At 42.6% G+C, this 18,216-nt stretch overlaps 2 protein-coding genes across 2 annotated transcripts; both read right to left on the bottom strand.

The window, feature by feature from the left end:
- Window positions 1–288: 288 nt before the first annotated feature.
- LOC135385111 (zinc finger protein OZF-like) lies at window positions 289–738 on the bottom strand. Its single transcript, XM_064614287.1, has one exon. It carries the CDS (start codon window positions 736–738, stop codon window positions 289–291), a length of 450 nt encoding a protein of 149 aa, XP_064470357.1.
- Window positions 739–6,183: 5,445 nt separating this feature from the next.
- LOC135386266 (zinc finger protein 674-like) lies at window positions 6,184–11,428 on the bottom strand. Its single transcript, XM_064616077.1, has 2 exons — window positions 11,320–11,428; window positions 6,184–10,498 (listed from the first exon to the last, which is right to left on the bottom strand). Exons 1-2 carry the CDS (start codon window positions 11,414–11,416, stop codon window positions 9,825–9,827), a joined length of 771 nt encoding a protein of 256 aa, XP_064472147.1. The 5' UTR covers window positions 11,417–11,428; the 3' UTR covers window positions 6,184–9,824.
- Between the last annotated feature and the right edge of the window lie 6,788 nt (window positions 11,429–18,216).

Below are 18,216 nucleotides of genomic sequence, written 5' to 3'. Positions count from 1 at the left end.
AAGACTATGTTATCGTAGATAATGTAATAATTTTATTTCGTGCATAGTTTGCAGATGTCTGACACGTGAAATGTTTTGAACACTGCATAAAACCCTACTTCCAGTTTTTCTATAAGAGTCTACCTTCGGTATGCATCTAAATACCTGACACCAGCCTGATACCAGCCATACTAGTTAGTATGTGGCACCAAGTTTTAGGATTACTCGCACCTCGCACGTTTAACCCGTATCTTTTACGGGAAAAGGTGGCAACCGTACTGGTTTGTACGGGATGTCGTAATTAACCCCTCACACCGTATCGGTGTGCACCCTACGATGACGCGCACGCTGTGACTGCGTCCTGTAGCTCTTGTCGCAAAACTCGCACTTGAACGGCTTCTCCCCCGTGTGGGAGCGCCAGTGCGTGACCAGCGTCGTCCTCTGGGAAAACGCGGCGGAGCACAGGTCGCACTTGTACGGCCTTTCCCCGGTGTGGGTGTGCATGTGGGAGTCGAGCACGCTCTTCTGCCGGAACGCAGCCGGACACAGGTTGCACGTGAACGGCTTCTCGCCCGTGTGGATCTGCACGTGCGACCGGAGGTGAGATTTCTTCATGAAGGCCGCCTGGCACACCTTGCACTTGAAGGGGCGCTTCTCGAAGTGGTGCGAGGTGACGTGCTGCTTCACTTCCAGGCGATCGAACGAGGTGAATTCGCACAGGTCACAGTGGTGCAGCGTGGGAATGCCCGCCGGGTTCATTTCTCTGGGAAGCATCAGCAACGTGTCTGGACAAAAAGGAAAATACGGTGTGTGTAACTGTAACGATACGGCAGGTGCGTTCCTTTAAGCAGTAAAAAAAGTTCGGCACTCTGTCTGCACACCTTGTGCAGAAGTGCACGCGAGGTGTAGATGCTGTTCAGGGCCCGCTTGCACGAAACTCCCTGAATGTAACACTGAATGAGCGTTTCACTCAAGCCTGTTGCTGTTGCTTGTTGCACTCTAAGAGTTTCGTGCAAGCGATCCCTGAACAGCATCTACACCTCGCATGCACTTCTCTTCAGCTCTACTACTTCAGCTACACTTACACCATCTAAAAAGACTGAGAAAATGCGAAGCACTGTTGCCGGCACTTCTCTGTTACATGACCAGGATATATGCTGCAAAGAAATCGGGGAACTTGTGCGGACAGAGTTCAGCGCTCCTCGAAAAAAAAACGAGGATGTGCGGCTGCACTCCTCTAACTAGTTGGAGAGACGCAGACAAATCGAACGCTGCTATAGTCGTGTTCAACTTGAGGAGGAGTAGAAATCTAGTCCGTTTGCTCCCAAAATACTACTGCGCCGCAGATACGAATGGTTGGACACAAAGAGGTCCCGCTTGCTCCTCCATCATACTCATTTTCATATTCATACTCCATCATACTCATTTTCATACTCCCATCATACTCATTTTCATACTCCATCATACTCATTTTCATACTCCATCATACTCATTTTCATATTCATACTCCATCATACTCATATTCCATCATACTCATTTTCATACTCACACTCCATCATACTCACTTTCATACTCATACTCCATCATACTCATTCTGCTTCCATACTGGCTGTTAAGACTAGTCACACGACACTACGCAGCGTAGTGGCATTGTAGTATTTCTTCTGGTGCACTATTGCGCCTCCCTATCTCTAACGGCACACATAGTTGACGGACTAGATTTCTTTTCCCTCTTAAGTTGAACACGAGTACAGTGACACAGGGTTGTGCAATTACATCAATCTATTTTGGAAGAGTTCCTGAAGGCAGGGGTACAAGACATTCACACTGCAGGCACAGAGCAAAAGGGAGCTGAGCTTCTACACTGCAACACTTGACGGGCACGACGGATAAGAACCGTAACGATGCTCGGTGTGTTGGCTGCGAAACTGTACGCACGCCATACTAGAGCATTTTGGTATTGCTTGAGGATGAAGGGTTATAAGACATACACTGTGTCTGTCGTATAAGCATACATAGGCCCTTGTGTTTTCGGGTTTTATGTCTTTCGAAAATCAGGGCGAGGGTCACCTAAAAAACCAGGTTGTATTTCAGGAGTTGTAAAATCAGATAGAGTCGGGTGATGCCTGGTAGAAGATATTGACAGTAATAGTAATAATAATTTTTATTTCGGATAAACACCGGATGCTGAGCAGCTGTGCTGAAAGCACCATGCTTAGCATTTTAGCATTGTCCAATGCTGAATTTGTGCTTTGGCGAGTTTGTTGTTGAGGAGTTATTGGGCATTACCCAAAGGCCCGATTTCACCAACACAGATTAACATTTGAACCGAAATCAACGGTCGCTTAACTTGAATTTAACGCGTGACTCTGCTTCATTATAGGGAGTTATTTTCACTGAAATGTTCACCACATCACCAACATATGTTTGTAAAAAAGAATTGAGTGTTAACTTCAAGTTTCAGCAACCCTCGATCTCGGTTCAAAGTTAACCAGCGTTGGTGAAACCGGGCCTTAGCAACACTCAATCATGGTTCAAAGCTAACCAGCACTGGTGTAACCGGTTCTAAGTGACTTGGGCACGGTTTCACCAACGCGGGCTAATTTTGAACCGAGATTTTAAGGGGTGCTAAAACTTCCATTTTACAAACCTTAGTTGGTGACGTGATGAATGTTTTAGTGACAATAACTCCCTTTGGTGAGGCAGAGTTAAGTGTTTAATTCAAATTCATGGATCGCTGATCTCGGTCCAAATGTTCATCGGCATTGGTGAATCCGGGCCTCAGATGAAACCAGAGATGTAGTAAAAATGGAAGTTGAAATATGGCAGTCGTGAAAAAAAGCCAGACAGTGGCAGGATTTGAACCATGCACCTTTCGACGACTGCCGTATTTCAACTTTAGTGTCCCCAGGACACTTGGGGCTCGTGTCGTGCTTGTCCAGTTGTACGATGAGAACAATTACATTCCATCAGGTAAAGATGGGTTTTAAAGGACTCAACCCGAAGACACAGGCCTCTGATCACACCGCACATGTTTGCTTTCCACTGTAGGAGACAATACGATAAGTGCTAGCACAATGATATTAGAAGTAGAAGACATTACATCTCATGTTATCCATTTCATATTACCATGATGAAGCAATATGCAAAGAAAGAAATAAAACTATATACAGGTACAAGTTTCTGAAAGTTTGTCGGGGCACACCCTTCAATGAATCCACGGGTCAATCTTATTGCAGTTTGTTTGGATCAACATAGGGCACGATCAGGACTGGAGCCTCGATGCAGGTGTGGCATTCCCGTCGATCGTCTGCTTGTCCTTCCATAAGCATTGTAATCAGGTTGAATACCTGAAAAGTGTGCAATAAATATTGATAAGATACTGGGCTCTATGTTACTTACAGAGGTGGAGCGCAGCTGGATTCCATCCCGTGTTGAAGCCTAGAGATCCAAACCGTGCCGCCGTATAGTTTGCATCCAGCGCTACAAAGAAACAGCCATCGTGTGCAGACTGGGAAAGAAGCCTTAGGCTACAAAACCCTTCCTGTCACTTCCCAAGCCTTGTCAACCACCAACCATCGTAGTCCTGTTCAGCTCTACTTAAAGGCAATATTAATATTTCTTTTTCCGCTGATCTGACGTGCCATCTGCTTTTGACATTTGGAGTAGGTTAGGATCAGTTGCGTGAAAATGTGCAATGTAACGTAATGCACATAACCTTCTTTGTTTCACAATGAGGTGCAAAAATATTTACGTGAAAGCTGAAATGAATCGCTTTCCGCAACTGGACATATCTCTGCTCGTGTGGGTTGTTTGGTCAATGTCAACTGATGGTGCATCTACAATAAAAGGACTTAAATACCAACCAGTAAAGAAAGAAAGAGTAAGCAGTAAAAATATGAAATGGAAGAGTTCAAGTGAACAGTACAAGTTCCAAAATGTACTAAATGCATGTAGATGCCTTACAAGCAACGTAATAGTACTAATAACAGTAATAAGAAATGTGTTCTGAGGAGACAAAGGTGAACACAGCAGAAACAGGAATGCAGGAACACAAACTGACAATAGTGGTGCATTATATTTTGCAGTGTTCACATGTACATTAGAGCGAAAGAGATTTAAAAAAAAGGTGTAGTTACTGTGTTATGAAACTAACATGTTTAGTATGATAACAATATGCTATGCAGCAAAGCATTCATCACGGCATAAATGTCATAAAATTTAGGAGTGCAAGAAGATGGAGAGCATATGTTGCTTCACTTGAGAAAATGGTGAACAGATGCGAAAGAAACTTGCAAATCTCATTGTTGGAGTCCTCATCTTTTTTGCTATCCAGCTTTCAGTGTCTACTGATATATTGTGCTACTTTGCCTGCCTATGTCTTGCCTACAACTGCTAGAATCTCTCGTACAATTTTAGGGCAAGGTGTTCCTAATGGCGCTGTCGAGGTAGTTAGTTCCCCTGATAATTTTCTCGTAGGAGTGTGACGGGAGTGTCGAATGTGTTCTGGTTACACTGGTAGATGTGATCATGCGCTTGTACATTGTTGTATTGTTGGAGAAAATCTGCGATACGAGCAAAGCATGTGCATGTCAAATGGCATTTAGCTTCGTAAGGTGAGCTGTGTGTCCTAAAAAAAGAAGAAGAAAAAAGAAGCTATACAGTCGAGGCGCTTTAATCCCCTCACTGGACATTTCCAGCAAAAAATGTCAAGATAGCAGTGGATCTGGATAGATGAAACTCCGAGAGCTGAGGAGCCATCCCTTCTCAACAAAGCCAAGTAGCCAAGTACATAGTCAAGTAGCCGGGCTCATCAGCGTGTGGTACAGCGGAACAATGGGATGTATACTTGAAGAGGAAACAACTGAATCCATAGTTTCTGAAGGTGCTCTACAATTTGCCTATTATTCTTTTTTCTCAACTCTAAAATTCATATTTAGGAAATTAACCTCAATTAATTAGGAGTGATACAAAAATATCCTGACTTGCGCAAGGTGACTGCCAAACAAATCCTTCTGTTTTCACCCGGTCATGGGAAAGCTAAAGCAAGAAAAGAAAAGAGAAAGAAAGTTAGTCAGTCTGTCTACGAAAACAGTAACGGAATTACAGCTTCTCTTTTTGAAATGAAACTAGTTAATGCTACAGTTACCACATAAAAGTAACTTAGTCACTTTAGATTTACATTTTAAGAAAAAGAAAGTCGAATAAATGTAACTATGAAAAATTGTTTCAGCACTTGTGCTGTCCAAGCATGTAGTTATACCACGTTATAAACAGAGGATTTCCCATGGGCCCTACTGGCAAGATGGGAGTTATTCTGAGTAACTTAGTTAAATTTTTCAGTCACTTTTAAAAAAAAAGTGGTAACTAGTTACAAGTTACTTTTGCAGAAAAGTAACTAGTTACCGGTACTTGTAACTTAGTTATGACCCAAGACTGGTTTCACCCTGGTATAATGCACCATTTTTTTAACAAGGTTGGTTCAAGTTACTTGAAAATCCCTGTACATGAGGCACCTTGTAAGGACTATATGAAAGGTTTCCAAACATATTTAAGTCATGTAACATTGTAGTACATCCTTTCCCTCTTTGGTAAAATAATGTGAACAAACCTAAGTAAATACTCTACTGTAGGAGGTGGAAGATAATTTTTTGCACTAAATCTTTTGAAAGGAAGTCCATCCTGTATCCACATAATGCTCATTTGCACTTGTTATACGAGACCTTCTGCAGCATATTCTCTAACCATATGACTATGAACAAATCAATATACAGTCAAACTCCTTTATAGCGAACACCTTTTTAACAAAAATACCACTACAGCAAATTTTTTTGCGGTCCCGCTGGAGCCCTATAGGTCCAATAATGGGCATCCTTTTTAACGAAAATACCTTTACTGCGAATTTTTTTTGCTGTCCCCTGAGTTTCGTTGTAAAGGAGTTTGACTGTATAGACATATTGAGAGATACTATGTAGTAAAGTGTGACTGAAAAGCTGATACACACTCAATAAGCTGGAACATTTGCTTGCCTACACTTTCTTGCGTGCAGTATTAATGTTAATATATATGCCTTGGCAAATATCTTAACAGCATGGAAGGTCGAGGTATATAAACGCAGTAAACTTTACGTAAGGGGGTACACACAGTAAACTTAACGAAGCAGCACGAGTCTGCCGGTGTTTCAGGAAGACATCAACCAATATATCAATATAGTACGCTTTATTGTAGTGAGAAATAAGGTGCTTACATATAGAAGCAAGAGAGCTATAACGAAGTTAATGTTGAGTCAAGAGTCTCCGGAGAAGAGACACCAATATTTTGAACTGAGAATGTTCTTCTACCGGGTTGAGGAGAACTGTCTCTGTTTGCAATATTGGCAGCTCTCATACTCATGTTCCTCCCTTAACACTTCCTCACGAGTTCGTTGGATTTTCTACCTTTTCACATAATGACAGTTATTTACATATTTACACCACTCAGGCAGACAAATACCAGACCTCGTTTCAGGCATGCCTGTATTGCATTTTTTTCCCCCTTCGAGCATGCTGCCGAATGATATTATTACCCAATATTAGTATCAGTAAATGCGATGCCCCAGTACTATCAAGTATGTGTAATACGAGGTAACGTATGCAGAACCGGTACAGGGGTGAAATGTGCTAACAGCAAAATATTCAATACCACGGTAAAAGAATGTTTACAAACCAGTTGAACGTTGTAAGGTACTTCAATTCAATGGCTGATGTACATTTACAATTTGATCGGACTGCAGGAGTTGAGTTGGTTAAAATTGCGATGGCCTCACTTGGTCCTTGGTGCTTAATACGTGAGCATAACAGAAGGAATGTATGCAAGTGTCCATAGGCGCAGTGCTGGATGTATCTTCAGTAGCATAAGAAAAGCATAATAGAAATATGTGCGCATAACATAAAATAAATCGAGTTTGCCGGAAGATGAACACCAGGTAATTACATTACAGGCTTGGCACAAATCTTTGTAAAAACAGGTAATCCAACATAAAATTGAAATGACACCACTTTCGCCTTGCACTGAATATGCAAGACTGGCAGACGTCCAAGCAGCTCCATGAGGAGGCGAGATGTGTCGTTATGGGCAATGCTGCCTGAAAATTGCATGGCATGGCATTATCAGATGTGCTTCCAAGAGCCCTGACTGGAGTTTAACAATTTCCATGGTAGCAGCACACCTGAACCTAAAGATAGACTATCTAACCTGCCAATAGAACATACTGGGGTTGGACAAAATAACTCTAACACCCCTATTTTTAAGTACTGTAGTTCAGTTGAACTCTTCCTTACAGACCTGCCATCATCAATAATGCCCCCTTGCTATCAGTGTCACTAAGGTCATTCCATCATTGACAAACGTTAGCACTTTAGGTGTTCAAAAAGGTCTGCTTCTTCGGTTTAGCGAAAGGATATGTCAGACCTCACAGAGTTCCAGAGGGGGACGATAGATGATGTGTGCTCGTGACCTGAGTTCTCGAATTGGTGGGCATGTCGAAGCCTACTGTTTCGTAGGTCATGTCACGGTGTGCAAAGTACGGCAAAATATCTGCAGACTGGAGTAGCTGCGGTCAAAGTCAAAGCTCGACGAAAGGGACAGAAGAGCACCTCGTCAAATTGTGGCCAGAAAACACGAAACTGCGTCCCCACGGGCCACCGCAGAGTTGAAGGGGGAACAAGTGTTCCGCGAAAACTGTTATGTGCGCGCTGCACGATGAGGATATCCACGGCAGAGCTGCTATCACGAAACCAGAACGTGAAACGGCATGTGCGATGGTGCAAAGACCATGGGACTTGAACAGTGGATACATGAAAACATGCGATATGATCCGATGTGTCGAGTTTCACTGTTTCCCCTATTCAAGGCTTGTGCATGTCTGGAGATAACCGCGTGAAGCCTAGGATACTGACTGCCTTAAACCCACTGTGAAACATGGTGAGGGTGCTTGTATGGTCTGGGGTGCAATATCATGGTACTCTATGGGTCCTATAATCTTCCTTGAATGCAAGGTAGCTGCCCAGAAGTGTCTCAATATTTTGGCTGACAAAGTCCGTCCCTTGGTCCAGACTTTATTTCCAGATGGTAAAGCAATTCTCCCGGATGAGAATGCAACTATCCACACTGCTCCCTGAATCAGATCTTGGCTCGACGAGAATGAACGTGTACTTCCACGTCCGCCCTGGCCAGCCCAGTCTCCGGACCTAAATATTATAGAGCTCGTGTGGGCTTTCTGGAGAACAAAGTCTGGAGTAAATTCCCACTGCCTGCTTCTATCAAGGAGTTAGCTTCTGTACTGGTTGAAGAGCGGCACAAAATTGATATTCTTGTTGTTCATGATTTATGTTTGTCCATTCCTCGATGTATTTCAGTTGTAGTATTATGTGCAAAGAGGGGTCCTACCCCATATTAAGAAAAGAACGTGTGATGTGTGTTTGAGTTATTTTGTTCAATCCCTGTAACTCTGAATTTGATTCATGATGACGAAAGCCTGAGCTGGGCAACAACACACAAAGTATGATGCTCGTAACGGCTCAGTGTTGTACTGTGTGTGTTGTGCAACATCTCAGGCTTTCATCATCGTGGATCTTGTCCATCGGCTATTCTCTCTATCTCTCTCTGAAACTGAACCCATGCTAGTCACTTTATCAGATAAGAAACACAGTTTGACTCTCGAAAAGTAAGTGGACATTGCAGGAAGTGTTGCGACACACCGGCCCACGGGGTGTTCTTTCCACAGACGACGTCTCTATTTTGGGAAACCATTCCACAAAACAGTTTCTATACCCTGCCGTACAGATAAGATATGGTTATACCTGGCCCAAAGATAGCACCGTGTCTCTCCGGGCACCCAGGTGCAGAGGCGGACCCGAAGGGAGAGATCTCCTGGTTTTACTGCAAACAGTTCTTTTCCCCTCTTTTCCGTATGTTAGCATCTTGTTTTCAAAAGAACGGTATTATATTTCTGGAAGCAGCACTGAGTAAATTGCTGTTGTTGTCACGTAATACAGCCCAGGTGAAAAATGTTTTCAATTACAAGTGCTTTATGAAACAATTTGTACTTTAAACCACTTTGGACCCCTCTTTACGTAAATGGTTTGCAAGTGGGAATTGTTTCGTAAACCATTTAGGACTGCCGACATATTTCTCACCTGGGAGAACGCAGCCTGGCTACCTCCGATGCCCAAACGTGCCGACACAACAGAGAATTTAAACAAATTCACTTGTGGACACCCTGCACATGATATGGACTGGCTATTGCCTCTACATGACTATAATGGCAGTGCCCCTTACTTAAACCTCCTCCTAGCAGATAGTGACCTGTCTGTCTGTCTGTCTGACTGACCTTAATGTCACCTTAAAAGATATATATGAAGCGTGCGACAGCAGTAACGTAACATCATTGTGTGCAGGTTTTTTTAAGAGCTGATGCTCTTATTCGGCCTTTATGCGCGATAGAACTTGTGTGCTACAGAACGTACTTCCTCAATTGACACTGCCGTAACTTTCTTAATGCTCACGTATCTCACAGCTGAAACATCTCCACGGTACATGAAATGGTATAAATAAATAAATTAATGCCATGGAGTACTGGAGGACATGCCATGACTATGGAGGACAAGAAACCAACACCACCACCCACACAATCATCATAACTTGTTAGCAACTTATCTGCACCCTCCACTCTCACTGTGAAATCCACCTCCGCAAACATTGTACGCTCCTTCCAGACCAGAGAAAAACGGAGGGACGACCGAGAACGTCCCGCCGCTCCGAAGAAACCGGAAGCCACGGGGAGGGCCTGGGACTCGCTCCCGAAATCAGCTCGCACCCCGTTCTCCGCAGTCACGTGGCTCGGTCTTGACCCTGTGCTTTTCCTTTATGTGCTCCATCAACTCGTAGTGCGAATGCAGCTTTGCCGCGCAGAGGCCGCACGCGAAGCGCGCCGCCCGGCGGCGGCTCTTGGCGGAGGGGCTGTGCACGAGGCGGATGTGCCTGTCCCGATTGTAGCCGACGCTGAACCGTTTCGGACAGATGCCGCACGGGTACGGCTTCTCCCCGGTGTGCGTCCTCATGTGAATGACTAGCGTTTTTTTCGAAAAATATCTGGGGCACTCGGCACACTTGAACAGGGGTGTCGACTTTGCCGCCGCCGCCGTTGCCGCCGCCGACTTCTGGAGCGCCTGGACGCCCTGGTCTTCGCCAACCGCATCCGAGGTGTGGCCGACGATGTGGCTCCTGAGGTTGGGCAGGAGGGAAAACGTGGTCGGACAGAGGTGGCAGCTGAAGGGGGCGCTGCCGGTGCACTGCTGAGAGTGGGCCTCGATTTCGCCCTCGCCAGAGAACGTGGTGCGACAGTGGAAGCAGCGGAAGGCTTCGACGCTTCCGGGTCGTGGGGCTTCCGTGCTCGGCCTGTGCGGGACGGACGACTTGGGGGAACCATGTTTTGCTGCTTGTGTCGAGGCCAGCAAGCCTTCTATGTGGACAGTTGTATCTGAAAGCAAAGAAAGAAGCCGGATCAGTCACCCCTGGAAATGGTTTCAGATATACTAAGATTTTCTTTCTCTCGCACTTTGCAGACGTGCGACATGTTAGTGGTACTTTGTGCAACTTGGTATATCAAAAGAGAAAGAAATGGCTTATTTAATATACAAGAAGTGGAATGTAGAGAAGTAAAAAGGTTTGAGAACAAACAAACGCAGTTCATCATAAAGATGAACACTGTAGATGAGAGCTGAACCATACCTCTGTACCAAACACGACACCTTACTCTCTGCAAACAATCTGTTAACGTTCACCGCACACAAAGAAAACCATCAGTTGTGCCAAACTGACGCCCTGGTGAAGAGCTGGAGTTCCAAAGGTGCAATTTGGAGAACACTGTTTTATGCGCAGGGAGACCTTTGTGATCAGGTGTGAGGTTTGAGTTTCACTAAAGATGCTGTGATATAATTAACTACTCCTTTCAGGAAGCACAAGGCTAAATATCTGGCCTGCTAGTTTGGATACGTTGAATGCCATTGTATTTGTTCACTCAAAATGAAGGTTGTCGATTCACTACTCTCTTCATAGTGGTGACCCAAACGTTCAGCGCAACCGTTTAAGCATGGGGGCAGAATGCAGCTAGCACAAGACAATCTTCCAGCTGAAACTGTAGCGGAATTTAGTAAAGATTGGCAGAAATGGCATTAGCTAACGGATCAGCTGCCCGAGGAACCCAAATGTTACGGCGCAATCTAGCTTTCAACATAAAAAAAAAGAAAGAAAAAGAAAAAGAAGAAAAAAAAAGAAAAAAAAAGAAAAGGGGGGCCTTACCAGTGTGCTTCATTTCATGTCTTCGTACAGTGTTCTCATTTGTGCCCATGTATGGGCAATGACTGCACCTGAAGAAAGTATCATCCTCCAGCACCATGGGTTTCTCTGAAACTGGAAAACACTTTATTCAAGTACATACTACATGTTAACAGAGCAGCAATATTTACAGCATTTTACAATATACGTATACAGTGTTCTTACACACACAGATAGCCAACTTTGAGGGATGTTAGTGAGAATCGTGGGGTCTGTGCCAATGACAAAACGTCCTACAATCTCCTTTACAATAACACGTGAGCACGCAATACAATGCCACCAAAGCTATGTGCAATTCAACGAAACAGAAAATACAACAGAATAAAGTAGTGAGCAACTGTGATGCGGAGAACTCTTCACGAGATATCATTCCGAGAAACATTTTAAAGAATATACGCTACATGGGTACCAGTGTAAAAAATGCAAGGCTTAGCTCTCATCAAAGAAGCAACAATTCACTATTAGTGGTAATAATAATAATAACCAGTGACAGTAATGCTCACAGTTAAATAAGTGATAATACATGAGAGCAAACCAGGTCAGCAAAACTAAGCAACATGTATACTTAGCATCAGCAAAATAACACAACAGTGTCCAACATGTTCACCCACACAGGTTGAAATTACGGGAATAATAATAATGATCACCAGGAGCAGCAGTCAAAAAAAAACAAAAAAAAAACAGAGAAACAAACAACATGTTGATGGTCATGTGTAAAAGTAAAAACCAACACAGACAACTGGAAACACGAAATGCCTACCGAAATGATTGCTACGGAGACGACAAAATTCACCACTTCTGTTCAAATAACATTTGCCTGAGAGGCACACTATAGTACCTTCTACATTCCCAATAGGCAGAGCCCACAAACTGAACCTACAAAAATTTCTAGAGACGAGATAGCGCATGTTGTTGTCCGTTAAATGCAAGAACCAATTATAAATACATCTTTGCTCAGCTGATATCGCTACATATGCTAGATATATTAAAGGAACATGCTGATTAGCAGAGATTACAAGAACGACAGTATGTGCCAGCACCAGAAATACGTGTGCCTTTTTTGTGTGTGCGTGTGTATTACATTACTTTGGTTAGTCTCAAGGGACGTCAAGCCCGGCACTTCCCTAGGATCTATAGGACGAGGGATGTCAAGGGAACGGACTTTCAGCACTTTCATTTTGTAAACCACAAAGATCCAATTCATGTACAAACACAGGGTCAATACAAGTCAATACAAGGGTCAATATGCATGAACCAAAACTCAAATATTGTGAACAGCAAGCTCATTCAAAGACAAAGGTTCTGGAAAACATTTGGCAATGAAGAAATTCTGAATGTGTTTACACAGAAGCTTTTCTTTCCTTCTAAGCAAAGAAATCAACGGAACAAACAAACAAAAATAAAATGTGGCAACAAAAGCAATAGACACTATATCACATTCCTTCGATTCTTGTTGTTCTCTATCTTCTTTACTTCTCATAATCTGCTTCTTCAAAGAGCTCAGACGCGTTTCCATCACTGGACACGATGGTGTGTATGTGCATGCACCTCCCAAGCCACTTCATAAAGATGGGACACATGGAGCACTGATACATTGTCGTCTTCCTTCTCGGTAGTTTTTGTTTCTGGTATAAACATGGACTCATGATACTTCCGGCTGGTCATGTTGTGTGCTTTCATAATTTCTGCAGCTGAATAAAGGCGACAGTCAATCAATAACTTCTGCGCAAGTTTCTGTCTTTCCGGAGAACACTCAAAGACACCAAGTCCAATGGAAAGCCACTCTGCTGTCTCCATTGTGCGCTGTCAGGTTGATGGAATTTTTGGTTGTGAAGGGACAGTGGATGCACTCATGCGCTGTCCTTATCACAAACAAAGTCTGTTCAGTTTTCTAAAAAAATGAAAGAAACAGGATTCAAGTTCATGCTGAAAGTTATGAGGAACTGACGGGGACGCGCAAAAGGAAAACATGACCAGAAAGACTTTTTGACAAAAACAAATTTGATCTTTTGAAACAGAATACACAATCAGGATATATTATTATTCATCATTATGTACTACTACGCACTTTGTGATGTGAGCCATACCCCTGGGAAGGCCGATCATACGAACCGTGTCTGCAGCGGATGAATTTCAGTGGCCAATCATATCTTGTGGGATGTAGAGTTGGCAACGTCACGCGACAAGATCAGGCTGTCCAAGGCAAGTGAGAATGTTTTCGTCAATTTGATTGCACAGCGACAATACACTGCACAGCAAACATATTTTGCATGGTGGACAGATTGATGAATGAGAGAAAAATGTTGCAACCCTGCTGCTTTAAGAGAAAATTGTTGCTGTACCAAGTGGGGGAACAACATTGAACTGTCTAGAAGGGCGGCAGTCCATTTCTGCTCCCGCGTTGTTCATTTACCTCAGCTGATACAACCTGCCAAGTGCAGAGACTCCGTATAGCAATGCACCACCCCAGGATGACACAACAAGTAGATCCCCTGCCATATATTTTGACAAAATAATATCAAGAAGGACATTAAACAAACAGCGATTACACACGGTATAAAATGGAACCACTCGTGAGCACACTTCAAAGCACCTGACATGTTCTTAGGATCTTAGACAACACATAAATAAGCACACGAGAGTCATTTTGAGTAACAGGAATTACCTCTGTGCACCATTTGGTGTTCCAGCAAAGAGTCTTCACTTGTGAGTAGATGCATTGGTGAGAGGTGCATCCAAGAGTCTTGCTAATCACCGTGACAACTGGAACTTGAACATAACTGCCCAATAACACATTCAATTCAAGTTGTACACTTTGAAGCTCAATTGATACGAAGCCTTTTGGACAACATAAAATGGTTCATGACAAAGGTGTACTCCTCTTTAAGGTTATATCACGATAAAACTATATTTACGTTCGCAAATATGCCGTCCGTAATTTAGTGCAGTATCACCTCCAATAATGCCAATATTTATTCATTTATTTTAAGTACCCTAAGGGCAATAATGGAAGCATCTAAAATAAAACGCCTCGTCAAGCAATACGGCGTTCACACCACGGTTCAAAATACTAAAGAGCACTTCCACCAATAATATCGTGTTATATTAATTAATTAATTTTATGCACCCTCTTGACAATAGTGGAAACACCTAGAAGATGCCTCGTCCAGCAACACAGCACTCACACTGTGTTTCAGAGGAATGCCATACTCACAGCAACAAGACATGAAAAGCCATTACACCTTGGGTTCAGCTGACAAGGATCAAGAAAACTAGGGACATCCGTAAGGTCATACAGTCACCCGCAATATTGCGCGAGATTAATATACTGCTGGCAGAGTTATGCCAAAGAATTGCTGTCTTTAACGTTTATGTCCTCGAAAATACTTTCTGTTCACAAAACTTTTGTGTATATTTTGGGCCACACAGCAATATGCATGGATATGCACAGATAGCAGAAGCATGCCACAACCTTCATTCTGTCGGAGGATCCAATACATATATGGTAAATCCGTAATATGCCGATTACAATGAATGGTTGCTCTATTTTACAGTGACTGTATTTTGTGGTTATGTGCTGTACTTTACAGTGATTTTTCTAGACGTTTCTTTCTTTCTTTGTTGCTGTCACTGTTGCCAATGTCATTGATGAACGTCTTTAGTGGACCCATCATGAGCCTCTGCTAAGGGGCCACTCAGTTTTTGCGACTTTTTACCTTGAAGAAAAGACACACACAAAAAAAAACAGTAACCTGTCATAATCTGCTTGTTTCACACAAAGTACACGTTTATAACAACACCTGGGGGGAATGCCTGCCTGAACACTGCTGTAATAGCTTCCTAGGAAGTGTTAATACAGTAATTGTGATTGATACTAAAATAATTGCAATTAGCTTGTACCTTGTAATTAGCATCTTCAGAAGAACCATACTCATTAGCTGTCGTGTCTGACGTCCTATGACGACAAGCTGCCCTTCATCGGAGTTTACACGAACACAATTCGTGAACAATTTGTGTTTATGCCACTGATACGACGCTGTCCGGAGCAAATAAATAAGTTTGCGTGTATGTGCAACATTCTATGAATGTAGTGAAGCTACTACTCCTGCATCTGTGCAAGTGGCAACTAGCTTAGCATCTTGATGAAACTCATCAACACTTGTGTGAAATTTATTCTGTAGTCTTCCGATTTTATCTCACTCATACAATCAGGCTGATCTCTGAAGGCATATATGCTACACGGAGAAACTTTCAGTTCAAATAAAAATGGTCTTATATAGAACATAGCCAAGTAGCCCACAACAAAAGATGAGACTGAACAACACACAGCAGGCGTGTTGATTGGTTCTCGTCTGTCGTTGTATGTTACTCGGCTATGTTCTATATAAGACCATTTTTAACTACGGATTACTATACGGATATAGTACAGATTTTTACGGATTAGTTTAACTCTACGGATACCAACTGCCCCGTTCTACAAGATTGGCGTCATGTTCTGCAACGGTTGCCATGTCATTTTTTTTATATGTCATGTACAGTCAAGCTCCTTTACAACGAAACTCAGGGGACAGCAAAAAAAATTTGCAGTAAAAGTATTTTCGTTAAAAAGGATGTCCATTATTGGACCTATAGGGCTCCAGCGGGACCGCAAAAACATTTGCTGTAGTGGTATTTTCGTTAAAAAGGTGTTCGCTATAAAGGAGTTTGACTGTACTGACTTCAACTCAACAGAATTATAACTACTGCTAACTGTTGTATCTTTCAGTGTGTTACGCCAACATAATGTTTGATGTGGGAAAGGTTCATGATGACCTCCATACAGGAGATACCCAACTAAAGCACGCTTCCGCATGTGCAATGTAATGAAATATCGTGCAAGATGGAGATAACACCAGATAAGAGCTAAAAACTAAACGTGTTGCCAGACGGCTACCTCTCGTAACGTCTGGGCAGTTGCTGTGTCTGAAGCTAGACCGGTGTCTGTTATGCTTCAAAATGTGTTTATTTTCTTATTTGCACAGTAGATACAGGGCAAAAACTATGTACAAATATTTACATACTTTGCAAGACGGATCGCGGACAATGTTCTTGTCCTGTAGGAAACAGCAATTCTCATAGAACGTGCCATTATCCTTTTACGTTGAAGCTACTTTCAAAAGTGTTGGCTCACCAAGGGCTTGCTGGGGATGGCTCACCAAGGGCTTGCTAGCCTCTGGGATTTCCGAGCACTTCTATCAATTTTAAATCGCGATAAATTATGTTTTCTGAATTTTGTGCTCTGATATTTGCAAAGACGATGACAGCACATGTTAGATTTACCCCCATTTCATTGCAAAATACATTCCCAACTAGAATAGTAACATATAGAAAAAAAAAAAAAGAAGAAAAGAAAAAATTGAAAAAGAGAAAATTGTCATTTTAAGGCACATAAATTCTCGGTTGCACTAAGGTCTCAAAAGAAGCAATGTAATGAGGCCCTGAACCTTTCCCCTTCACTTTTCCATGCTTTTCCAGGTAACAGCAGCATGGTTACAATGCAAAGTTGTCTGAAACAACAGTCAGAAGAAAACAGAAAAGGCAGGTCCCTGTTTCCTTCCGCTACATCCTGCATAAATTTTATGCAAAAATGAGCTCAGCCAACAATTTGTGCACCTCAAAACGACGGTAATTGCCTTTTTTTCCCTCCAGCTAATCATTGTAGTAGGAAACATATTTTGCAACGGAAAGGGGTAAGTCTAACATGCACTTGCAGTTTATGGCAAAAAAAAAGAAAGATTGAATTCGCAAATTTGGGACTTCAATTTGGAAAATTCAACTTGTCGATGAGACTTAAAATTGATAAAAATGCTCAGAAATCATGGCAAAAGCCCCACAGAAATATACAGTGTTGACCTTATAACTTTCAGGCCAAGTAGAGTTTTAATGTACATATTCAATTAAGTCATGCACACAATGTTCTGCGGGCCAGTGCATCGAGAAAAAACAATTTTTCTGCGTGTTGTAGTTGCAGAGACAGAAACATTCAGACGAATTTTGGAGTTGAGCTCGGAGAGGGCAAGCTTCAATCATTCCTATTGGTTCTCCTAAGTATGTGACATCACAGGCCGAGGTGTGTGTTGTGATGGCACGATTTTCAGTAGCAATAATGAATGAACTGCTCATTTTTCTGATGTCCCACCTAAAAATCTGCTCTTTCACATGATATCACCTGGTAAAATAAAACCAATTTTCTGCCCCAAATTTTCAGAAATCATAAACTCCAAAAAATACAAGTCTCTAAGAATTCAACAACCGAATATGCATGAGCCAGGCATGATGTTCTGTGTGCTAGTACAGCACTGCGGCTACAGGATCTGCCAGAAAGCTTTTGGATTATGTTAATGGCTACTGAAAATTTGCCTTTGCTATATTCCGAATGTTTCTAACAAAAGTGAGACCTCCCTCAAGCTAAATGCCTGGCCATTTGCCATCGTAACTGATGATGATTCCAGTTTTTCTGGCGCATCGACAACAAAGGTCATAAGCCATCATAACTAATAGTTCATCATAACTTACGGTTCTGCTACAAAACACCAACGGGGCATTCTTTGTCATCCCAAGTACGGAGGTGAGAACGTGAGTAGGTTATCTGATTTGGGTTCAGACACATGTCATAAAAGTTGAGGCGCTCTTCACAAGTGCTTCAAAGTGACAAAATCAGAAACATAAAAATTGGTACAGCAACAGTGTATTAGTATTGCAGTCATCGCGTGACTCGTACTTGAGCCCTACCCGGGTATCTGGGATCCGTGAGAGAATTTGACACACATTAGCATTCGCGATCAGTCCTATGAGTAGAGGTTAGCGCGATTAACACCGACT

The sequence above is a fragment of the Ornithodoros turicata genome, chromosome 2 (assembly GCF_037126465.1).
Source record: "Ornithodoros turicata isolate Travis chromosome 2, ASM3712646v1, whole genome shotgun sequence".
In the NCBI taxonomy this organism is placed as follows: Eukaryota; Metazoa; Arthropoda; class Arachnida; order Ixodida; family Argasidae; genus Ornithodoros; species Ornithodoros turicata.
Note: the sequence above shows the minus strand (reverse complement) of the source record. Positions and strands in the feature narration are given on the sequence as shown.

Excerpts from the sequence above, each read along its gene's own strand:
- LOC135385111 (XM_064614287.1), bottom strand. The coding sequence starts at position 738 with ATGAACCCGGCGGGCATTCCCACGCTGCACCACTGTGACCTGTGCGAA.
- LOC135386266 (XM_064616077.1), bottom strand. The coding sequence starts at position 11,416 with ATGGTGCTGGAGGATGATACTTTCTTCAGGTGCAGTCATTGCCCATAC. Across the intron at positions 10,499-11,319 it reads ACATGAAATGAAGCACACTG|ATACAACTGTCCACATAGAA; the intron begins GTAAGGCCCCCC and ends CTTTGCTTTCAG.